Here is a 22,114-nt window from a genome sequence, read left to right as displayed (position 1 = left end):
GCATATTTCAATAACAATTTTATCTGATCATGTGCACATTTCCTTAACATTTTTATCTGATCATGTGCACATTTCCTTAACATTTTTTATCTGATAATGGGCATATTTCCATAACATTTTTTTTTTTTTAACTTCAGCACCTCAGTACGACACCTTGTATACAGAGTAAAGACAGAAGGAGATCAAATTAGGTGAACAACAAAGTAAAAAGGTGACTGTGAGGTGAGATGCAGAGGAAAAATGGAGAATTAGAAAAAACAACAGATAGTATTTTCATATTTGGTGCAGAACATCCATTCACTGATGTGAGGAGTGAGTAGAAGTGAAGTCAAAGATGACAGCAGAGAAGACAGGAAAGCAAAGAAACAGAATTGAGCACAAAGACTTAAAAATAGACTACAGTACAGCACAAAAAATGAGGAAGCATACAGAATAGCAGGAGAAATATAAATTTGACAAAATGGCATATACTAAGGTAAGAGAGTCTAATAGAGGAGCAACAGAAATGAATAAAATGAATATAATGCCGCCGTGTTACAGAATACATTAAAAGGGACAGCAAAATAAAACAGGCAAACAGTAACTGTACTTTTGAAGAAACTACTGGACAAGGAAAAGAAAGAAATACAAAGTTTAGATATTATAGATATATAGATATTAAGCGTCAGTTAATCAGAGCCTAGGCATGCAAAATAATATTGCAGGAAGGTATCGTGGTAAGACATTAGAAAAGACAGCAAGGAAGGAACTTGGATACATAAAACAGCCGCATGACAGACAGTATGATAAGTACTTTCGTAACGGTGACTGACCAGCAGTGGTGCAGAACAATATATAGATATGTAGGTATGAGAAGAGAGAAATGAGGACACACAAAAAGAGCGGTTTAAAAAAGGTCAGAGAGCTGAAATAGTCAAAAAAAAAAAGGGAGAGAGAGAGGTGAAAGGATATAAGTAACATGAAGTTAAGAGGACAGCAGAAAGAAGGAAAGCACAGTAGAGACAGGAAAATAAGTAAACAGTACAGTAGAAAATATATATTTTTCAAACTATATAAAAAAACTCAAAAATATTTGTCTCCATTGCTAATTCAGTTCTAATAGAGATTTATATATGAAGTCACACTTCATAAAATTTGCTCTATTATAGCTGAAAAAGAAAATAAGCAAAATATAGCTCTTAGAAAGCAAAGACAAACACAAAGCCAGAAAAACAAGTGCAGGTAGAGATCACAAGAAGATAACTACACAGAAATAAACGAGAGAGAACCACAAAAACTACAGAAAAGCAGAATGATTTATAAAAGCAGGAAGAAAATATAAACCCCACTTTGTTTTAGGAGGCGCATGATATAATTTATCGCATTTCATATGAGAAGAGCCTTTAAATTCAAAGTGATCAGGAACTCCACACTTTTAGCACTTTACCAGTAATATACTACTCATCCATTTAACTTTCAGAACACTTCAGTATCCCAATGGCGCCTCCTAAAATAAATGATAAGGTGGAGAATAGGAGGGAAAAGCAAAGAAGTGCAGGAAGCAAGAGGACACAACTCACTTACTAAGCGAGGGTGGGAGAGAGGTAGAAGATGGCAGTGGGTAGAGAACAGCAAAACAGGTCAAAAGCAAGGCGAAATACAGAGGGGAAAGAAAAATAGTGATAGAGGGAAAAAAGGATCAGAAAAGTATTTTCAGCAATGTCAGAAGGAGAGCACAGCAGTATATTACAGAACAGGAAGCCAAGGGGGGCAGTAGAAAAGACAGGCAGTAGAGAAAAAAGGAAAATGTAGAATGAGTCACAGGCAGGAGCATGCATTACAGTACTGTAAAGGTAAAGCAGTAGAAATAAAACAGCCCGTGTTAATGTAACAGAGAGACTAAGTAGGCAGAAACAAAAGATATTCATATAATGGCTATAACTCTGTTGCGGTATACAATAAGAACTCACTGAGGGGAACAGCATAACATGGAAGTGGGCACAGAAAGTACTGCAAAAAGGGGAAAAACAGAAACATAAAGTTTAGATAACACTGAATAGAAAGAAACCAGGAGAGAGTACAAAACACAACTTCAGAGATACAAGACGGGAAAGAAAAACAAACATTTTAAACTCTAAATGCTGATAATATTGAAAACACTTCTGCAGATCCCAGAGCATGTTCAACATAATATTTCGCTAACCAAAATGTACAATCATGTGAAAAAATTAAATAAAATTATTTTGTTCAGTATATTAGTAAAATGTTTGAGAATGGTCCAGGAAATGAACTGCTGTCTTTAGGATTAAAGTGTTTCAGATTATTATATGACCCAGCTCTAGGTGACACAGCAGAAAATTAAAGAGGAGAGAAGGGTTAGCAATATACAGAGGAAAATAAAACAAAAAGGAGAGTAATTAACAGAAGTGGAAAGTCCAAGGGTTAGCAAAGCAAAAGTCCTGCCATGTGTTTCTCCCAGGTATGAACTCAGCCAGCAGATTTCACTAGTTCTACCTCCCAGCTGAAGAATTGCGCTAATTAGCAAATACAGGTGTTTGGAATGATACTTGGGAGGCATTTTACTTTCTGAACTTTGATTTTCCACCTCTGGTAATTAAATAGAGAAGTGAAGTAAAACATAAAAGGAAATAAAGGCTGTGCAAAAACAGAGTACGCTAAGACTGCAAAGAAAATCATAAAACAAAAATATTTCAGCCAATTACTACAATAAGCACAAGGCAACATGTAAGGGGAGCATAGAGACAGGAGAAATACAGCATTAAGTAAACAGTAGCAGATACGCAAAGGCATATACAAAAAGAGTAGAAAATTTGTTGACAAATAAGAATAAGGTATATTGTAAAACAGAAGCAGAACAGAGAGAAAGAAGCTGACAGGAAGAAAAAGAAAGAAAAAGAAGCAAACAGGAAGAAGAAAAGAAGCAGACAGGCAGAAAAAAGAAAAAGAAGCAGACAGGAAGATGAAAAGAAGCAGGCAGAAAAAAAGAAAAAGAAGCAGACAGGAAGAGTAAAAGAAGCAGACAGGCAGAAGAAAGGAAAAGAAGCAGACAGGAAGATGAAAAGAAGCAGACCGGAAGAGGAAAAAAGCAGACAGGTAGAAAAAAGAAAAAGAAGCAGACAGGAAGAGGAAAAGAAGCAGACAGGAAGAGGAAAAAAGCAGACAGGTAGAAAAAAGAAAAAGAAGCAGACAGGAAGAGGAAAAGAAGCAGACAGACAGAAAAAGAAGCAGATACACAGAAAATAAAAGAAAAAGAAGCAGACAGGAAGAGGAAAAGAAGCAGACAGGCAAAAAAGAAAAAGAAGCAGACAGGCAGAAGAAAGGAAAAGAAGCAGACAGGAAGATGAAAAGAAACAGACCGGAAGAGGAAAAAAGCAGACAGGTAGAAAATAAAAAGAAGCAGACAGGAAGAGGAAAAGAAGCAGACAGACAGAAAAAGAAAAAGAAGCAGACAGGAAGATGAAAAGAAGCAGACAGGCAAAAAAGAAAAAGAAGCAGACAGGAAGAGGAAAAGAAGCAGACAGGCAAAAAAAGAAAAAGAAGCAGACAGGAAGAGGAAAAGAAGCAGACAGGAAGATGAAAAGAAGCAGACCTGCTGAAAAAGACGGAAAGAAGCTAAACACAATATTTAGAAACAGTTTCAATTTGGCAGATGTAAGGGCAGAAAGACAGCAAAACAAGCATAGTGCAAAAAACAAAAATAGCAGTAATGTTTTAATAAGAATAAGCAAAGAAATAACTCAAGGACAGTACAGTGCCAAAAAACTACACAAAACATGGAAAAGTACAGAATTGCAGAATGTCTAAAAATAAATAAAGGCAGGAAAAGAATTAAAACCCAACTTTATTTTAGGAGGTGAGTGACACTATTAATAGCATTTAATACGAGGAGAGCAATTTAAATTCAAAGAGGTCAGTCAAACTTGAGGTATTCTATGTAGTGATGTAACAGCAAACCTGTGGCACTCCACTATCTGGCATGTATTTATTTGGACTAGTGTACTTCTGTAAAACACTTCCTCCTAAAATAAACCTTCAGATAGTGCAGCCTGTTGGAGGCAACATAATCTGGAGAGGACAGGTCTAATCCCACAGCCAGCAGAATAACAGAGAAATGCAGAAAATAAGAGGAGAAAAGAGAGGCACAAAACTCAGTTACTAAGCATGGGTGGGAGAGATGTAGAGAGGAGCAGGGTGGGTAGAGAGCGGCAAGCAGGTCAAACGCTAAAAACTCCACGGCAGAGCTCAGCATAAGAGAGCGGAGAGTAGCAGGACAGTGGAGCATGAAGCACTGTGTTAAACTACACAGAGTAATGCAGAGACCAGTGCACAGTTTAACATAGCGCTCTGTGCTGTATGTACCCATCGATGCAGATTAACAGATAGGCAGACAGACAGAGACAGAATAAAGGACACAGCAAAGGAGTAGAATAGTAGAACTAGTCAAAATGCAGGGAGCGTGACAGAATAGGAAGGAGAAAGCAAAGCCAGGATATGATAAATATCAGGAAGTAAAGCAGGAAGTAAAAGAGCAAATATGAAAGAGAGGGAAATTATGAAAAACCGAGAGAGACAGAGAAAAAGGACAGAAGTGTCTTCATATTTGGTGCATAACATGCATAGAAAGAAGATTAATACACAGGAGTAAAGTACAGTGCAGAGAACCGAAGAGGACAGTAGAAAAGAGTGGAGAGAATAGTCAAGAGGGGAAATACAGAATCATGCAAAGACTTAGCGAAGCACACTATACAGTACTGAAAAGGAAACTAACAGAGCAATAGAAATATAAGCTTTAGGAAAGATTAAAACAAGAATGATTACAAATAGACAAGCATAGTCAATGGTTAAAATAGAGGAAAAAGAAGGGAAATAAGCAGAAATAAAGAGTAAGGAAAACCATTTTAGTTAAAGTTTTAGACCCCATGCAATCAAAATGATCATATTACGCATAATTCATTCGCCAGATTAAAAGTGTATCCTGAAAGCCGCAAAGTGCTTATATTGCCCACAACAGGAGTAGCATTTGGTAGTGTTCCTTTGGAGACTGTGTTGCCTGTGTAAGTAGCACAGTGATTTACATTTTAACCAATCAGTGTTTCCACTTAGCGGTATCCAAAACAGAAGTGGAGAACTTGAAATAAATATCCATCAGAGAACAGACATGCTGTGTCAGACCTCCAAATCTCACGTTTAGTAATGGCATACTTTACGTCAAAAGGAAATGTTATTTTCCTCTTTAAGTAAGTTAGGAAATGTAGGTATATATCCTTAATGAACACGAAATGCAAGAGAAAAAAGTGATTGTCTTTAAGAAATTATACTGATATGATCATTAGGCAGAAAAGCAAGCATAAGAAAGAAATGGAAGAATGCTACAGAGTACATCTAATAGGAAAGTATCATGCAGAAGTGAACAAGTGAGAAACATGGAAATACAGTAGAGAAGATAGACTGATAGAGAATAAGAATGAATTAAGTAGTATCAGTCGAGTGCAGTGCAGTAGACTAGCAAGTACTGCATTAAAATAGCAGAGAGAAACACAGACTAATACACAAATAGAAATGTACATATCTATAAGATGAAACACGTGAGTTACAAATAGAGGGAAAGAAAGAATAACAGAGAGACAAAGGAAAAGGACAGGATGCGTCATTTTGTCATTTGGTGCAGCACATGCACTCACTGATGTGACAGAGTGAAGCAGAGATTACAGTGAAGCAAAAAAAGAGGATAGTAGAAAGAGAGGAAAGTACACCATAGAAAGGAAATGCAGACTAGAACATGGGCAGAGAAGCACACTGTAAAGTATTTAAAAGGACAATGGTAAAGCATATCGACTGTGTCGTCCATGAGCCTCGTAATGTATCTCCACTTTTTGGCTCTTTGGTTTTTTAAACACACTGCAACTTCTCGTTCAACTCTAAGAACTGTCGGAGTTTCATAACCCAGTGACTAATACTGTGGGTTTAAAAACCATAATGCGCATTGAAAAAGCATATCAATGAGGAAAAGCAGCAGGGGAACAGAGAAAAGGAGACAGAGAAAGGGAGAGAAAAGCAGAAGTAAAGAGAAGGAAAACTGCCAGGAAAGCAAATGCAAAGGCAGACAAGGCAAATCAAGTACATGAAAGAAGAAGAGAAATAATGTCACAGAGTTAGCAATAGCAGGAAAGTATCATGCAGGACTAAACTAGAGAGAAACATGGAGAAAACAGTAAAGAGGATAGAGTCAGAGTTAAGAAACAGCAGCAATGCAGTAGACTAGAGCAGAATTACGTTCAGCTGTGTAGAGAGAGAGACATAGATTGTGCAGACAAGGAGATAGAGATAGGTATGTAAAAATGTAGATAGATATAAGGAAACGGTAAAATACAGCTGTGCAGTCTGAAAACAGGCCATACAGCTGTGATACACGCTAAGAACATGCAAAAGGCAGGAGAGCTAAGCGACAGGAGGAAAAAGGAGGTAAAGACACAGAAATAACGTGTTTAGAAATGAGCAAATATAGCCAATTTACCAATGGCAAAGATATAAACCCAGAGGCAACAGGTATTTTTTTAAGTGAATATAGTAAAAATGTTATCCAATAAGCACAGGACAGAAAACATGCAGGAAAAAACTAGAGAGAAAGAGAAAGGGAAAATAGAGCAGAATGTTTTATAAAAGCATGATAAAAATTTTTTTTTTTAAAAACCCTTCTTACATTTCATTTGAGAAGAGCCAATAAAAATCAAAGAGAAAATCAACCGAGAATTTATGTAATGACTACATAATAACATTATTTGGTTTTCAATTGGCAGTTTGTTTTGGGTTCACACAGAAAACTTCTATTTCCCGATGGCACCACTACAGTGAGCTATCAGATAGTACAGCCTGCTGGAGGAAACAGAATCTGGAGAGCACAGGTCTAATCCCACAGCCAGCAGAATAATAGAGAAATGCAGAAAGTAAGAGGAGAAAAGAGAGGCACAAAACTCAGTTACTAAGCATGGGTGGGAGAGATGTAGAGAGGAGCAGGGTGGGTAGAGAGCGGCAAGCAGGGCAAACGCAAAAGACCCCACGGCAGAGCTCAGCATAAGAGAGCAGAGAGTAGCAGGACAGTGGAGCATGAAGCACTGTGTTAAACTACACAGAGTAATGTAGAGACGAGTGCATGGCAATGCAGATTAACAGACAGAGATCTGAAGACACAGAGACAGATTTCAGTCAATTCCAGAAATTAAATAAAAACTAGTTAATTTTTCCATTTTTCCAAACCATTTTTCTATTCATTAATTAAATGTTAATTAATTTCCACGCAAATTGACTGAATTGAAATGGATTTGACCCCAACCTTGATAACAGGGTGTTGTAAAACATGTATAATAGACAGGCAAAATATTTGAAATGCTGAAGAAGAGTACATAAATGAATTAAGATAGCAGACACAAAATAATAATTAGCAAAATTATCATTAGTTAGCTATTTGGCCAAAAAACTATATTTATTCGTAGTTAATGTTACGAATACATAGGGGTCAAATCAATTAGCTCAGTGTCTCTGATCCAGAAAACATTAGTGGATACTTGTTCTGTTTGTACCAAGTCCCATAAATCTAATTACATGCCACGCAGTTGAATATGTTTGGGAATTCTGTTAAGATAACAAAGTAGCATTTTTACAAAAATCTTAATGTCTTCAAAGCAACTAAAGCAAAGGTTGGGTAGATGGCAAACCATTGAATATACAAGGGAAGGCAACACTAGAGAAAGATTATATAGGATTCACAAGAAAAGCTGAGTAATTTTAGAATAGAAATAAAGGAAGATGGAAAGACAAAGAAACAGAGAGACAAAGGTGAAGAGACCAAAAGAGGGGAAAAAAGAATTTTATTGACAGGCTAGCAAACAAAGATCACTGAGAATAGCATATAAAGACAGAAGGAAAAGTAACCACAGTGAAAGAAGGAAAAACACTGAAAGGCAAGTTGAGAAGAGTTAAAAATGCAAAGCCAGGGAAACAGAATGACAGAGAAACATAGCAATAGGTTAGAATGTTAGGTAAATAACTACATATTAAATCAAGCCCATCATAGACAGAACAGAACTATAATGTGCAACAAAAATATTTTGTACCATTTTTGTCCTATTTTATGTTTTATGTAAAAATTATGACCAGGACTGAGAACTACATGAATTTTAAAAATGTAAAGAACAAATAAAGGATTAGAGGTAGATTGTTTCAAAAGTAAAACTAGGCTGAAAGCACCTTTTTCATGGAGGCATTGCCAAAATCCTACTGAACTTCTATACCACTAGCGCCATTGCTGTCTCTCACATTTTGTGCTTTTGTTAATTCTGTAATGACAGTATACTCTCCCACACGCACGCACGTACACTCAAGCAGTGTACACTACTTTTTAAAAACGACTAACTAGTGACATCATCAGGTTCCCTAACACCACTGAACATGTTATTGCACACTGTAATTACACACTGTCAATCGTAGGACACAGTCACACGTCTATAAAACCTAAAAAAATATAATTTTATAGCTGTGCCATGTCTATTATGCCACTGAGGTATGGTACCTTAGCACTTATTGGGATACTACCCATAATTCAACATCCTCACATACTTCACAAATTAGTTTTTCTTTTTGTTACGCCTGGGCTGAGTACTTCAGTGTCATCACAAGATCCTATGCAGAACTGAATTACGTGTTTTTTGAGCCTTTAGTTTGTACTTTGATGAGACTTCCCCAATTGCATCATGAATTTTGGAGCAGCACGATCAACACAGGTTGATCAAAAAATAAGCTATTTTAAATTAAATTACCCCTTTGTAACAATGTTCTACTTAAATAAATATTTTATAATTCTGACAATATTTACAGCTGGTTTCAAAGTCTTTGGGTGCAGCGGTCAAAACAGAACGTGACGTCATTTCCTGGACTGGTCTCGATGCCAAACCTGTCCCGTGATAGAGCCACTTCTCAGCCAGAAGGGAAGTGAAGTCACAGCAGCTCACAAGGTGGGTCAATAGGGTGTGAAGCGGTTGTACCCTCCTCTGTACAAACTTGCCTACCATTACAAGATATAAAAATGGCACGTATTATATTTGCTTCCTAATACAAGATTACATATAATATATAACAGTAAATATAACTGTCAGACAGTTTCTGGAATGTTGACTGAGTAAGCTCTGTTAAAACAGATTATTTTTCTGAATCATGGTCAAAGTATAAAGGCAAAAAACACAATGTTGATACCCAGTCCCACAGCTTGTCTCTGAACTGTACTTCAGCTCAAACTCAGTTTGGGCCATAAAATTGTACTTCCCTCTATATTTAACCCAAATCATTTACAAAATACAAGGATAACTTAGTTTGGACTGCATTAGCAAGCAAGGACTGCATTAGTCATTTTCTAAACTTAAATTAACCTTAAAAGTCCAGCCAGATGCACAAGAGTGCAGAATGTATGCTGTTGCATTTGTTAGAATAGTTAAATCAAATCTCACCACTGTTCCAACTCCGTAAGTAGCAGTCGGTCCCACTGAATGGTGGTAAGGATCTGCAGCAGCTGTGTAAACCCTGCCATACCTGACAAAAGAAGGAGTGTTGTTCAAACCTGAAAAACTTAAATTCTACTGATGGAAATAATAGAAAAATCCAGTTGTGCTGATGGTGCTGTATTATGCAACAACCATGACTTTCAGGTTCACGGTCAGGCATACTGGATGACACTTTACTGTATGTATCCAAAGCCATACATCTGCTCTCTCACACGACCCTGCTAGCTTGGAGTTCACTGTCCACTCACCCGTCACTGTATGTTGCTGTAGCAGCAGAAGCTGACTGAGCTACCCGGTAGGCTGCAGGGTATCCCCCCTGCAAAAGGGGAAAGAGTCAGGTCAGATTCACAGGCAGCCATCACAGCTCTCTCATACAGGAAAGACTGGCTTAAATAGCGGGACTTACATAAACCTCTGCTCCATATAGGCCATCTTGGTACACCACACTGCAACACAGGAATAAATTCAGTAATGCAATGTAAAAACAAAATCTGAATTGAAGTCACAATAGAATGGAGAAAATCTATTAACCATGTTCATATTATAAATAAACTCAGAAAATACATATCCTCCTTACACCCGGCAATTCACTCTTGTCCCCTGTAGGGAACATGGGTCTCTGGTCTTAATCTCAAGAACTATATACTCTAATATGGTGAAACCTACACTATAAGGAATATTCCATAAAAAATAAAATAAAATTTTCACACACAGTATATGCCTGTAACATGAGAGAAGTAGGTGAATGGATATCGGTACAGGCCGATGCTAACCCAGGGTAGGTGGGGACAGCTGTAGGCGTGGCCGCAGCAGCTGAGCGAATGGTGTTGTACACGGCTCGTCCTCGGCCCCGGAGAGCAGACCCTCTGTAAGCCAAGGTCGGCGTGGCAACAGGGTAGGGAAAACTGGCAACTGAGATTGAAAGGTAGAGGTGATTAAGCTGAACTTTATAGAAACGGGACAGCAGTAATTTATGGTATTACTATAGGCTAATGGTATAAATTTGACGATTTTTGCCCTTAGCTAAACTGATACACCTTCAGTAAAATACACAACTGAATAAATGGGCTGGGCTCGGCACAGCATGGGTAATTCAATTTGAGTAATTAAATTCAGATTAAGACACCAATGCACTAAGGCTAACATCACTACCAGCACTAGTCTTTGAGAGTCCTTAATCAGAATTTGATTTTGGGGCCCCCCAACCCAACATTATAAATATGTATTTTAGAATAATTAGGTGGCCCCCTAGTGGTCGCAGGGCCCTAAGCAGGCGCTTATGTCGCTTTTTGGGTCGGGTCAGCTCTGGCAAACAGACTCACCTGTGTACAGTTCCGGTGCATACATTGCACCCATTACTGGATTGATCTTCCATCCAGCAGCTGCAGAGTGAGAGAGCAGAGTGACATCAACATACAGGCCCCAGTACAGAGCCCTGATGAACCCCGAACAAAAGAGCGAGACATGGATCCTCACCATTCACAAGGGGAGTCTGCGGTTTCTTGGTGACCACTCTCGCTGTGGCGTTATTCACCTGCGCAGAATCACAATAAAGAGTACACCTTTGCTGTAATATCTTTTTAAATGGAGCCATTATTGCCCTTGAAGGAAATTTGCATTTTACATCCAAATAGCTTAGCATAAAGATTCAGAAGAACGCCAAAATTAACACACAAAACAATGAAGCTCCTAGTGCATGACACCACAGGATAACAGACAGGAGAGCATTTCAGATGTCTCAACAGTTTATCTATAGTTTACTCACCTCTATCTTCCTGCCCTCCACTATTGTCCCATTGAGCTTCTCTCTGGCTCTGTCTGCCTCCATCGCGCTCTCGAACGTCACAAAGCCAAAGCCCTGGGACAGGATAAACAAAGTGTTAAAACCACAAAAACTAGACCAAGGACATTAAAGGAAAAGAACTGCATGTAATTATTATTTATTTCACAAAGGGTGTTGAAAGTGCATTAAGTCATTCACCTTTGATCCTCGCTCATTGAAGATAATTTCCACATCCAGAATCTTCCCAAATTGCTGAAAAATATAAACCACACGTCATCATCATATTGGAAAAAGCAGTTCATTCCTATATATTTTATATAACTGATCATAACATTAGCGTATTTGTTCGATAACTATAATTTGGCTGAGTCAGCATTACTAATCATTTTTGGGAAAGCATTAATTTCTCCTTTACCCCAAACATCTGTCGAAGATCAGGGTCCCGGAACCTAAATGGGATGTTGGAAACGTGCAGCCTTTTTGGCTGGGCTTTGCCTGACCCCTCCTCCTCCCCTCCGCTCCCTGCCCCACCTCCTGACGACACAGAAACGCTGAGAGACTGTGGGTCAGAGGTCACTGGAGCCAGAGAGTCATCCTGAGAGAGAAGAATTCAGGGGAGCAAGGGTAGAGCGTAGGGGTTGAAGGAGAGGAAAAATAAAGGAATAGAATATGACAGAGCAGGTACAGAGATAGAACAGGAGCAAAGAAGGAAAAAGAAAGGGATGTGGACAGAAAGAGATAGAAAAGGGAGAAATGTTAAAGTGGGAGATAAGAAAAAAACAGTTAATACTTGAACACTTTATCTGTATCTGCATCTGTCTAAAATTTGAATGCTTGCAAGACCCAGAATTTGGGCATTTAACTGTTTACAAATTAGTTTCATCTGTCTCTGAACACAATTGTGTTATTAGGAATGAACATAACTGTACTATAAAATATAATATTCAACATTACGTTTCACTTTGAGAAGAAACAGTATTCCAGTTACTTAGGATAAACAGACCAAAAGTACACGAGCATTCTCCATCCAGTGGTCCTTCTCAAGCAAAAAGTGAGGAGGCGTGAATTTTTCATTTTAGTTAGGCTTCTAACTACATGCCCGTTAGAGAAATTACATGTGAAATAACCTTGACTTTACACAACTTAAAAGCATTAATGAAGAATAAAGACACAACCCCCCAAGGCTATAAAGGGAGAGCTGCTGCTCAATGCATAGTTGCAAATAATAATAATATGCATAAGAAAACATCACTTTTAAAAACACTTGCTATTTTTGCTTACATCAAAATACTTATTTAATGTCAATAAAATGCCCTCATGCAAAACAAAACAAGGAAGTATTGTGCGACAAGGCCAAGACATCCACTATCCCACAATGCACCACGATGCCACAGTGTGTGTGTGTGTCAACCTGTCTTCTCAAACGCAACAAAACTGTTATGACCTTCAAAAACCAAGAGATTAAATGAATCCAAACAAAATGGAGTGGAAAAAAATGGCAAAAAAACAAGTATGAGCATGAGCAGAAGAGAGAGAATAGACAGCAGAAAAGAAAAATGAAAAAGTAAAAAGTGAAAAATGAAAAATATAAAAAACGCAAAAGACTAAAATGAAGGCAGGCTTGATAGAGAGAGAGAGAGATGAAGAGAGAGCAAGAGGGAGCGATTAATGCAGTTCCATATATTGATCCTAAATGCAGAGGATAAATCCACAGAAAGTAGCAATAGTTGTGGACAGAGAGAATGCCAAATGCCTGCAGAAAAGCAAAAACAAAACAAAAAAACAACAAAAAAAAAACAAAAAGGAAGTGATAGGCCACACAGGCAGGACGTTGCGCAAAAAGCTTGGGTGGGGTGGGGTGGGGTGAATGGTGAAAGTTTTCTAAAATGTCAGTCTGGGGTCACGGTGCTGCTTTTCTGCCACGGGTTAAAGGTCATTACCCAAGATTCCGAGGGGGAATTTATTAATAGGAGGGTGGACACAAAGGGAAAGACAGACATACAAAATTGCTTCACACACATACACACTATATCGCTGCATTGGCTTGCCATACCTAGCTGCAGTAACTAGGACAGCACACACACAACACCCACCTACTCGCATCTACGTACACACTGCACATACGAGGCAAGGGAAGAGACACTGGGAGGTGGGACTGGAGAGGGAGAAGGGGGTTGAGTTGGGGTGATGGTGTCATGTCACGATGCAGAGTGTTTTCTGAACCTGAGAGATATTTCGGAGGGGGAGGGGTCATCCGGTCTGCCTCCCCCCAAACCCCCCCCTTCATGGCGGCGTCTCAATTTCCGAATATCAGGACCTTGTAACACTGGGAGCTCTAGCAACGGAATATATAAATGTGGCCGTAAAACACCTTTAATATAGAAGAAAATGTTGAATTTTTTTCCCATAAATATTGCAGTGGATGACTGACTGTTGTGTCTTTGCTATTAAATGGAATTTGCCAGGTTGTGTCCCTAGACTTAATTGAGCAGTGGTAATATGGGCATTGTTCCTTTTAACACATGTACTGTACAGAATGTCTGTAGGACACTGGCACCATTGGGAACTGCACACATCATTATTATAATAAGAAACATTGCTAACATTCAACATCTACAGATCAAATAATCCATTAAAACACCTGATAAATGTGCAAAACCCTGTTGTACTCCATTTGGTCCCATGAACAAACACACCTAATACCTTATATATCCTTCTCTACTCTCTGTGCTATCTGCACCTACCAAACCCCAGCACTGAAACATGATTTAAACAGATATCTGTTGACAACATTGGGATTACCTGATCTATTTCAAGAAGCTGTGGGTGGGATATCTTTTAAAAAACAAACCCCCATCTACTTCTCCACTCTCCTGCCGTGTGCCAAATAGATTTCCTTACATGGGCAGAGATGTGGAGGCGGCAGGCTAAATTTAGCAGTACTGAGATACTTCAGAACAGATTGGGACACGCTATCTGCCGTTTCAGTATACAATAGGCAGACATGTTTCTTAGTTGTATCTAATCAATACCTTTTTTTTTTTTTACAGCCACCTGATAGCAATTCAAAAATTGTCAACCCATTTGTAGTTTTTTAAGTAACTGTCATAAAAATTATATATATATATATATATATATATATATATAAATACACTTTGTGAAATTATATATTATATGACATTTTATGTAATTGTATTCTGTTTAACTATTTCTGAACCCAGTCAATCTTTGTTACATCAACAAACAGATCATTTCCTTAGTAGTATCTAAATGACAGAATTAATTCTGGAATACTTCAAATTATTACAGTCTCTCATTACTGCCCCTGAAATGTCCCTCCCTGTGCTCAATCTGAATTTTTTCACAATGTGACTCTTTAACACTCTTTTCCTCTGCTGATACACTTCAGTCTCTCTGTGACCTATTCCCTTCCTCCAAAAAAGCACTCATTCTGTGAACCCAGAGAACCGGCACAGCCTTCAGCCTTACCGCGCCACTGGCTGCCAGGCTGTCTGCTCCTTCATGCTGTGAGCTCTGGTAGACCCTCAGCTGGTGGTGCTCCTGATATTCTGAGCCTGGGTGGGCGGGGCTGAAGTCTAGAGGTGGCAGTCGGCCAGGAGGTGCGGGTGGGGCTTGACCAGGCGGAGGGTAGGATGGAGGGGGGGCGTACACCTGTGAGAGGGCAGGGTCAGCGCTGCCTGGCCCCGCCTCTTGTGCTGGGGCCCCCTGTGAGGAGAAAGAGTATTGCAATTAAAAATAATATTGCTATACTCACAATAAATCTATTAAATTTTAAAATGATAGATCCTCAGAGCTGGAATGTAATCGTAAAAAAGTTCTACATTTTACAATTTACTAGTATGAATATTATATTATCGTATAAGGAATATACATTTCACGTAACATAAATTGTCCTGCAGCAAACAAAGCAAAAAATAAAATAAAAAGACCACCTATACTTCAACATGAAATCAATCTTCACTTGAATATGAATAATTTAAAAACTATTCAATACATAGTTATATTGTGCATTTTCATAGATTGTCTAGTATTATTTTATTATTTTCACAACATTATCAAACATACAAAACAATGAATGTGCATTCATTAACCCTTCTAATCAGCCATTTTAATGAAAGTGTTCTTTCAACTTTTACAGATGGCTCACACAACACTTTGTGTGTGTAATATAAAGACTGCATGGAAACTTTTACATTTAACATAAATACTGATCAAGAGAAACATACCACCACCTTAATTCAAGACAAGTTATGTTGTTTCCTGTGAGTTAAATATAAACATTCAGAAACAACTATAAATATTCAGATGAACACTATGCTTAAAAATAGCTTGGGTAAACTATACCTATTCATTATTAATGAGTCTATAAACATACAGTATATACGAAGGCACGTAAGGCCACAAAAACTCTCTCTCTCTCACTCACACACATACACACACAAATAGTACACAGCTCTTGGATGGATAAATTGTCTTACCCCGTTACTGCATTCCAAACTTTCTGATTCACTGATGAACAACTGCCTCATATTTACTGATACACATCCACCCGCCCACAACATCCTATGTTCCATGGATTGGCCAATCAAATGCCAGGTGGGTGGGGAAAAGAGGGGGTGCAGTGCCAGCTGTGTTCATTTGTGCATGTCAATCATTCTATTTCACAAACTCCCCACTAAAAAAATCCTCAGGAATTGTAGTTAGAGTACATGCATGGTCAACTGAAACCTAAGAATACATCTTTAAAAAAATGTCACTTCTGCATTTTGTAGGATATAAACCGCCTGCCTAATTGGTCGAATTCCAGTAAATAGGTAAATTGCTTTTTTGTAAAAAATGCACCATTGGTAACAGACACTGAATAACAAGGGAAACACACTGTCAGATTATCTTTCCCTCTGATGAACACTCTTCCTCTCACCCTCTTTTAACCTCTCAGCTGTTGCTGTCAGTTATAGGCGTAGATTTCGGGAGGGGGCGCAGGGGATACGTCCCCTTCAATATTTAGAACACGTGCATTTGTGCCCCCCCAATAAAAACTGAATTTTGTGAGTTTTCCTTTACATAAAGACATTTCCACCATAAATTGATGCAGAAAAGACATAAATTGGTGCATAAAAATTCACCAGAATGCAGGAAATGAAGTGTTTGACGCTAAAAATTTCCTGGGGGAGGACCCCCAGTTTAATGTCCCCCCCCCCAATGTTCAAACGAAACCTACGCCACTGCTCTCAGTGACTACTGAGAACGGTATATTTAGCTGTAAACTGATAGGGACAGATAGGGAAAGGTGGAAGATAAAAGAACTTACAAGATACTTTCTGACAAAAACCAGTATAGTAACTACACAAAACCGGTGAGGCATCAGACACAGACATAAAATTGTACAAACCTCCACTGGTGCAAGAATGATGTGTATTTGGAAAACCATGCACATATAATCATCTGAGAATATGATTAAAAAAAAAAACAAATGGAATGTTTAAAACCTGTGATTCTTGCACCTGTGCATTGCACAGTTCCCTGTAACTGAGTCGATTTTTCTTGGAACATAAGTCTAACAGGGATAAAGAATTGTAATAATTTTAGCCTGCTTAACCCAAAATAAACTGATCTGAGTTAGACAATAAATGAATTAAACAATGGACAAAGATGAGTAGCGCTACAACTAGTAGTTTCAGATTTAAATGTAGGAAAGTGAAACTGGTAGAAGAGATTGAAAGGGTAAAGGTGGCCTGCAGTTACAATAAATAATCTATACCTGTCCCAAAATGCATAAGCCCACATTGTTGCATTCTAAACAAGAGGTCACTGTTTCGCCTACTGAAGACATGCATGCAGAAATCTGTTATAGACTATTGCAAATGTTCCCCTGTTCCCCCAGTGCTTCTCAGCAATGGATTTTCTCAGGATATGGTACTCTCGTGCATACACAACAGTCTCGCATACATTTGAAAGCTCCGTTCTCTTGTAACACATTCAGTAGATGGGCGGCCCACTGTACATCTCCCTCGGCACCAACGACTTGATCGTCTGTGCTGCTTCTCTGACCTTGGCAAACTCACGCCATACATGGAGTGGGCCTGAGAGAGGGAGATACTAGAACACATTTGATACCGGCCACCTCTCTGTCTCCATTTTGTCTGTACCGTTAGGTGACCGTTTGCCGGTAGTCAGCGTATATGCAAAGCCCCAATCCCCCTTTCTTTCTCAGCAACCTTTTTTTTTTTTTTAAACCACCATTTGTTGCCGACCCCCTTCCCCCACGTCAGCTGTCACATTATTTGGTCAAAGGTCAGTGGCCCGTAGCCAGGTGCTGGCTGGGACAGCTGAGTTTCCATTGACTCAATGATGACAAGAGCTGCAGATGTGGCTCTTAAAGAAAGGCTCCCACCATTGAGAACTTTGTGCCAAACACAGACGCATGCTGTGATACACTGACAAATGAATAGATACCCAACCATTTTAAATTATACTGTGTACATATTTCAGAATGCTCCATTGATAGGCTGGTGTATTTCTTACTGGGACGAGACTACGATTTCACAAGGAATCTCAATGACAAATCTGAATTAAAAAACCTGTCCTTCCACTTAGAAATGTTCTCGATGGCATACGCTGATGCAATCGGACTATAAGGATTGTCACTCCTGTTTTTCCTCAGCCCATCTCATCACATTGCTTAATGGACAAGTAATCATGCCTTCCATGTTAACTCCACTATCTCCCCTGACCAGAACATAGAGTCCAGACCCTAGAAGAGTGTTAATCTGTTCTCTGAGGACCATGCTAAAAATACACGCAGGGTGACAAAGAGAAACTGCAGAGACACATAATATCTGTCCTGCCATTTATTCACAGAAATGTTCCAGTACTAACTTATTCACAAAACAATTAATTTATATATTTGTTATTTGTATAATTGAGGAATGCAGACTAAATATATCTGAAAACACATGACCTTGAATTACAACATATAAAAGTCCTAACATGGATGCAAGTTCTTACTCTGGTACTGGGTTTGGCTCATTCTGAACACAATGCATTCTCAGTCATATCATTGTTCCAAATTTAAAATGTTGAGAAATTGTGTAGGTATAGTACTAGTAGTTATGTTTCCAACACATAGAAATGCACATCCATGAGCTCTGAACACTTCCACCTCCAGCAACCAATCAGATTTCATTTTGCCAATCACTAATCAAAATGTCCGCACTTTTATGTAGAAAGTTGATACTGACCCTGAGTCAGTACTTGGGGATGAAATTTATATATATACAGTATGTGTGCATATGTGTGTGTGTGTGTAGATACACATAATTGTATTTAAAGAACATATAAAGCTCTTTTGAATTTTTAAATTGTGGGCCCAATCTGTATTCTAATACGTACTTCCAACATACTTTCATGTTTCTACACAATTCCACCATACAAATGAGTCAATCTAACATTTTGACAACAATGACCTCATAACACGCAGACATACACGCACACAGATGAAAACACACACACACACACACACACACACACACACACACACAAACGCAAACACACACCCTGATAAACACACACACACACACACACACACACACAGAGTCATCAGGACAGTGAATCAGCATTACTGAATTAAATGTACTATCAGGTCTCTGGATATTGAATATTGGATTGACAAAATAAAATCTAGAAAACACAGAATATAATTCTCAAAATACAATTCTCTGAGACCGAGGGAAGCAAGATGAAGACAGAAAGAAAGCGAGATACAGAAGCATTGTGAGCACGGTGTGAAGTGTCATGCGTGTAAAAGAGGGAGACCGAGTGTGTTACCTGTACAATGCCGGGATAGCAGGAAGCAGTTTGAGGGTAGACAGGCAGTCCGTAGGGCTGCAGAATCACAGTAGGAGAGGAGAGCATGGTGCATAGCCAGAGGAACAGGAAAAGAAAGTAGTAGTGAGGGCAGGATGAGAAAAATTTGATGAAGAAAAGGGGGAAAGGAAAGATGGAGGGGAATCCAAAATATATGAAAACAAAGAGAAGAGGATCCAGAACCCAGAAGGGATCACTGGGTTCAATTAGATTTTAAAAAAGAAAAAAGGTTTGGAGATGGAAGGAAGGAAAACCTCCCGGCTTTTTAAAGTAAAGGACAAAAAAACGAATTCTGTTACAACAGAGTTTACGAGAGCTGGAGTAGAGATATGGACACACTGCCTTGGCAGAAGGCAGAGATATGGACAGACTGAGAGGGAGGGAGAGAACTTCAGTGTGTTTGTCAGTCTGTCAGTACGGGGGTCTGATAGACAGAAACAAATGTAAAGTGTCCAGTTTCAGTGTTTTATAAATAGTTCTCCCTCTCTCCATGTTGCTGTACCCCTCCCCCTGACTGTCCTGCTATTCCCTCATTCTTTTGCATGTTCATACACACTCTTTCAGCAGATAACTGGCCTGAAATGCAAATGCCCAGTCACTGGGGCTAATTATCTTAAACCATAAAAAACACCGCTTAAGATTATATGCTCTGGTTGGCTCATTTGCTGTGCGTAAATCTCTCATTCACTCAGATGCAGAACAGCTTTATTTTGTGCTCCTGCAGAAGCAGTGAGTTAATTACTGGGTTGCAAATACATTCACAAAGTACAAACAAAAACATTTTTTAAGTCACAAACATAACTTCATGTTCTTTATACACTCACATGTCCATTACATAAATTACATTTCTGTGATGCAGCGAAAATAAGACAGATGACACTGTAAACACTTATGCAGGAGACACTCATTCAACATTCCATTCACCTCCACTAAACAAGCAGACAGTGCCTGGCACAGGCTGTTATTGGGTTGTGACACACATGCTAAATTCAGATTCTGTAGTCAAAAAAGCTCACTGGACTTGAAATCAGAGTTTAAAACAATGAGGCAATTTTTATAATGGGCCTAGATACACAGGGAGAAAAGCAAATGTATACCTTTCAACAAAACTAGAAAAAAATATATAATAGGAATTATTTAGCTTGAAACTCCAAACTCCCTTACCAGAAATATAATATAGAGCTGTTTAAATTAAACACTGTTGTTCAGAGAGTTCACCAGGAGAGGGAGACAAATGGTGCATTGGTGGGCACAGTTATAGAAATATCTGAGCTGGCCTGAGACCACAAACAGTAAAAAATAAATGAATAAAATAAATTTAAGAACTTCTCTATTTCCACCTCTCCCCAACACCAGTCTAGTCTTTTCTGTGGAAAAGTAACACCTGCACACCCTTAATTCTGTGAGACCAATCCTTGCAAATGTGAAAGCCAGTTTTCATATTTCATTGCATTAGAGCGTGAAATTATGACACTTTTATGCATACAAGTGTCAGAAAGGTGTCTGTTTAGGTAACGTTAAGTCGTTATTTATTAAAAACTGAACAACGTAGCTAAATTCATAAGGACTCATCTTGAACATTTCTCTCCTAAAATCAAATCAACTTGAAAAAACTTAAAATTCAGGCGCAGTGTGCTTCTTACGTTATTTTCAGGCTTAAAAACTCACCAGAATCCAGGAATCAAAGTCCTTGAAATTCGAAACTTTCCAAGGTGAGGAATTTTTTTTTAATGAACTATATAGGAACCATAAGGTTAATTGGTATGGGATCTGTCGTTGAGCGGAAGTATGAGCGCAATGGCTTGTAGGAAATGAAGTTTACAATAGCTCTATAAAATAAACGACATATTTATGAATATCCCTATGGATATGGGGAAGTCATTGTTTGCAGATGATGGGGCTTTGTGGAAAAGAGGGAGAAATGTTGAACACATAGTGAAGAAAGTGCAAGATGGAATTAATCAAGTTGAAAAGTGGGGAACAAAGTGGGGAGTTAAATTTTCGGTTGAAAAAACAAAATCTATGCTCTTTACAAGAAAGAAACTCAGGGAATGCAATTTGAAATTGTATGGGAATAATTTAGAGAAAGTTGTGAGTTTTCATTTTTTGGGAGTATATTTTGATATGAGGTTAACATGGAGGGAGCATATTAGATATGTTGTTAGTAGATGTAAGAAAGTGATAAATGTCATGAGGTGTCTTGCAGGATTGGAGTGGGGAGCTGATATAGCATCTCTGAAATATATTTATGTAGCCTTAATTAGATCAAGATTAGACTATGGAAGTATTGTATATGGATCAGCAGCAAAATCTGTGCTGGCGGACCTAGATGTTATACAAGCTCGGGCCTTACGAGTGTGTTTAGGAGCGGTTAAAACTTCCCCAGTGTGTGCACTCCAAGTGGAAGCAGGTGAAATGCCACTGTGGTTGCGTCGGAAGCAGCTGATGGCTAACTACTGGATTAATTTAAGGGGGCATGGAGATAGTCATCCAACAAAAAGGGTACTGCAGACAAGCTGGGAGAAGGACAGGATGGAAAAATCAAGTTTTGGATGGGCAGGAGATCAAGTGGCAAGAGATATGGGAGTATATGATAAAGAATTTGGCGAAACTGTGGTGTGGCCTGTTAGACCTGTCTGGGAATTAGAAAGTGTGGGGGTAGATCTAGAATTACTTAAGATTAAGCATAGTAATAAGAATGCTGACTTAGTTAGTGAATATTATAACTATATGGACTGTAAGTATAAAGGCAGTGTTCAGATTTTTACAGATGGATCAAAGGATCCGCAGACAGATGCGACAGGGGCTGCAGTTGCTGTGCCTAGTTGTCAAGTGGGAATTAGCAAGAGAACATCGGATTGTTTAAGTGTGTATGCTGTTGAATTGTTTGCCA

General features: G+C 38.6%; 1 protein-coding gene across 2 annotated transcripts; it reads right to left on the bottom strand.

Annotated features, from left to right (window-relative positions):
- Nucleotides 1-7,848: 7,848 nt before the first annotated feature.
- rbfox1l (RNA binding fox-1 homolog 1, like) lies at nt 7,849-19,604 on the bottom strand. 2 transcript variants are annotated; one of them, XM_064297873.1, is made up of 12 exons: nt 19,183-19,604; nt 14,824-15,060; nt 11,750-11,929; nt 11,533-11,586; nt 11,317-11,409; nt 11,028-11,085; nt 10,874-10,933; nt 10,325-10,463; nt 9,958-9,997; nt 9,800-9,867; nt 9,498-9,579; nt 7,849-9,058 (listed from the first exon to the last, which is right to left on the bottom strand). In XM_064297873.1, the coding sequence occupies exons 1-12, from the start codon at nt 19,267-19,269 to the stop codon at nt 9,014-9,016; spliced, it is 1,143 nt and encodes a 380-aa protein (XP_064153943.1). In that variant the 5' UTR covers nt 19,270-19,604; the 3' UTR covers nt 7,849-9,013. The 2 variants fall into 2 exon arrangements, with proteins under 2 accessions (XP_064153943.1, XP_064153933.1); XM_064297863.1 differs by lacking the exon at nt 19,183-19,604 and adding an exon at nt 15,834-16,018.
- Between the last annotated feature and the right edge of the window lie 2,510 nt (nt 19,605-22,114).

This window comes from Anguilla rostrata, chromosome 1, assembly GCF_018555375.3.
Source record: "Anguilla rostrata isolate EN2019 chromosome 1, ASM1855537v3, whole genome shotgun sequence".
Classification (NCBI taxonomy): Eukaryota; Metazoa; Chordata; class Actinopteri; order Anguilliformes; family Anguillidae; genus Anguilla; species Anguilla rostrata.
The sequence above is the reverse complement of the archived record's forward strand: the minus strand, read 5'-3'. Positions and strand labels throughout refer to the sequence as shown.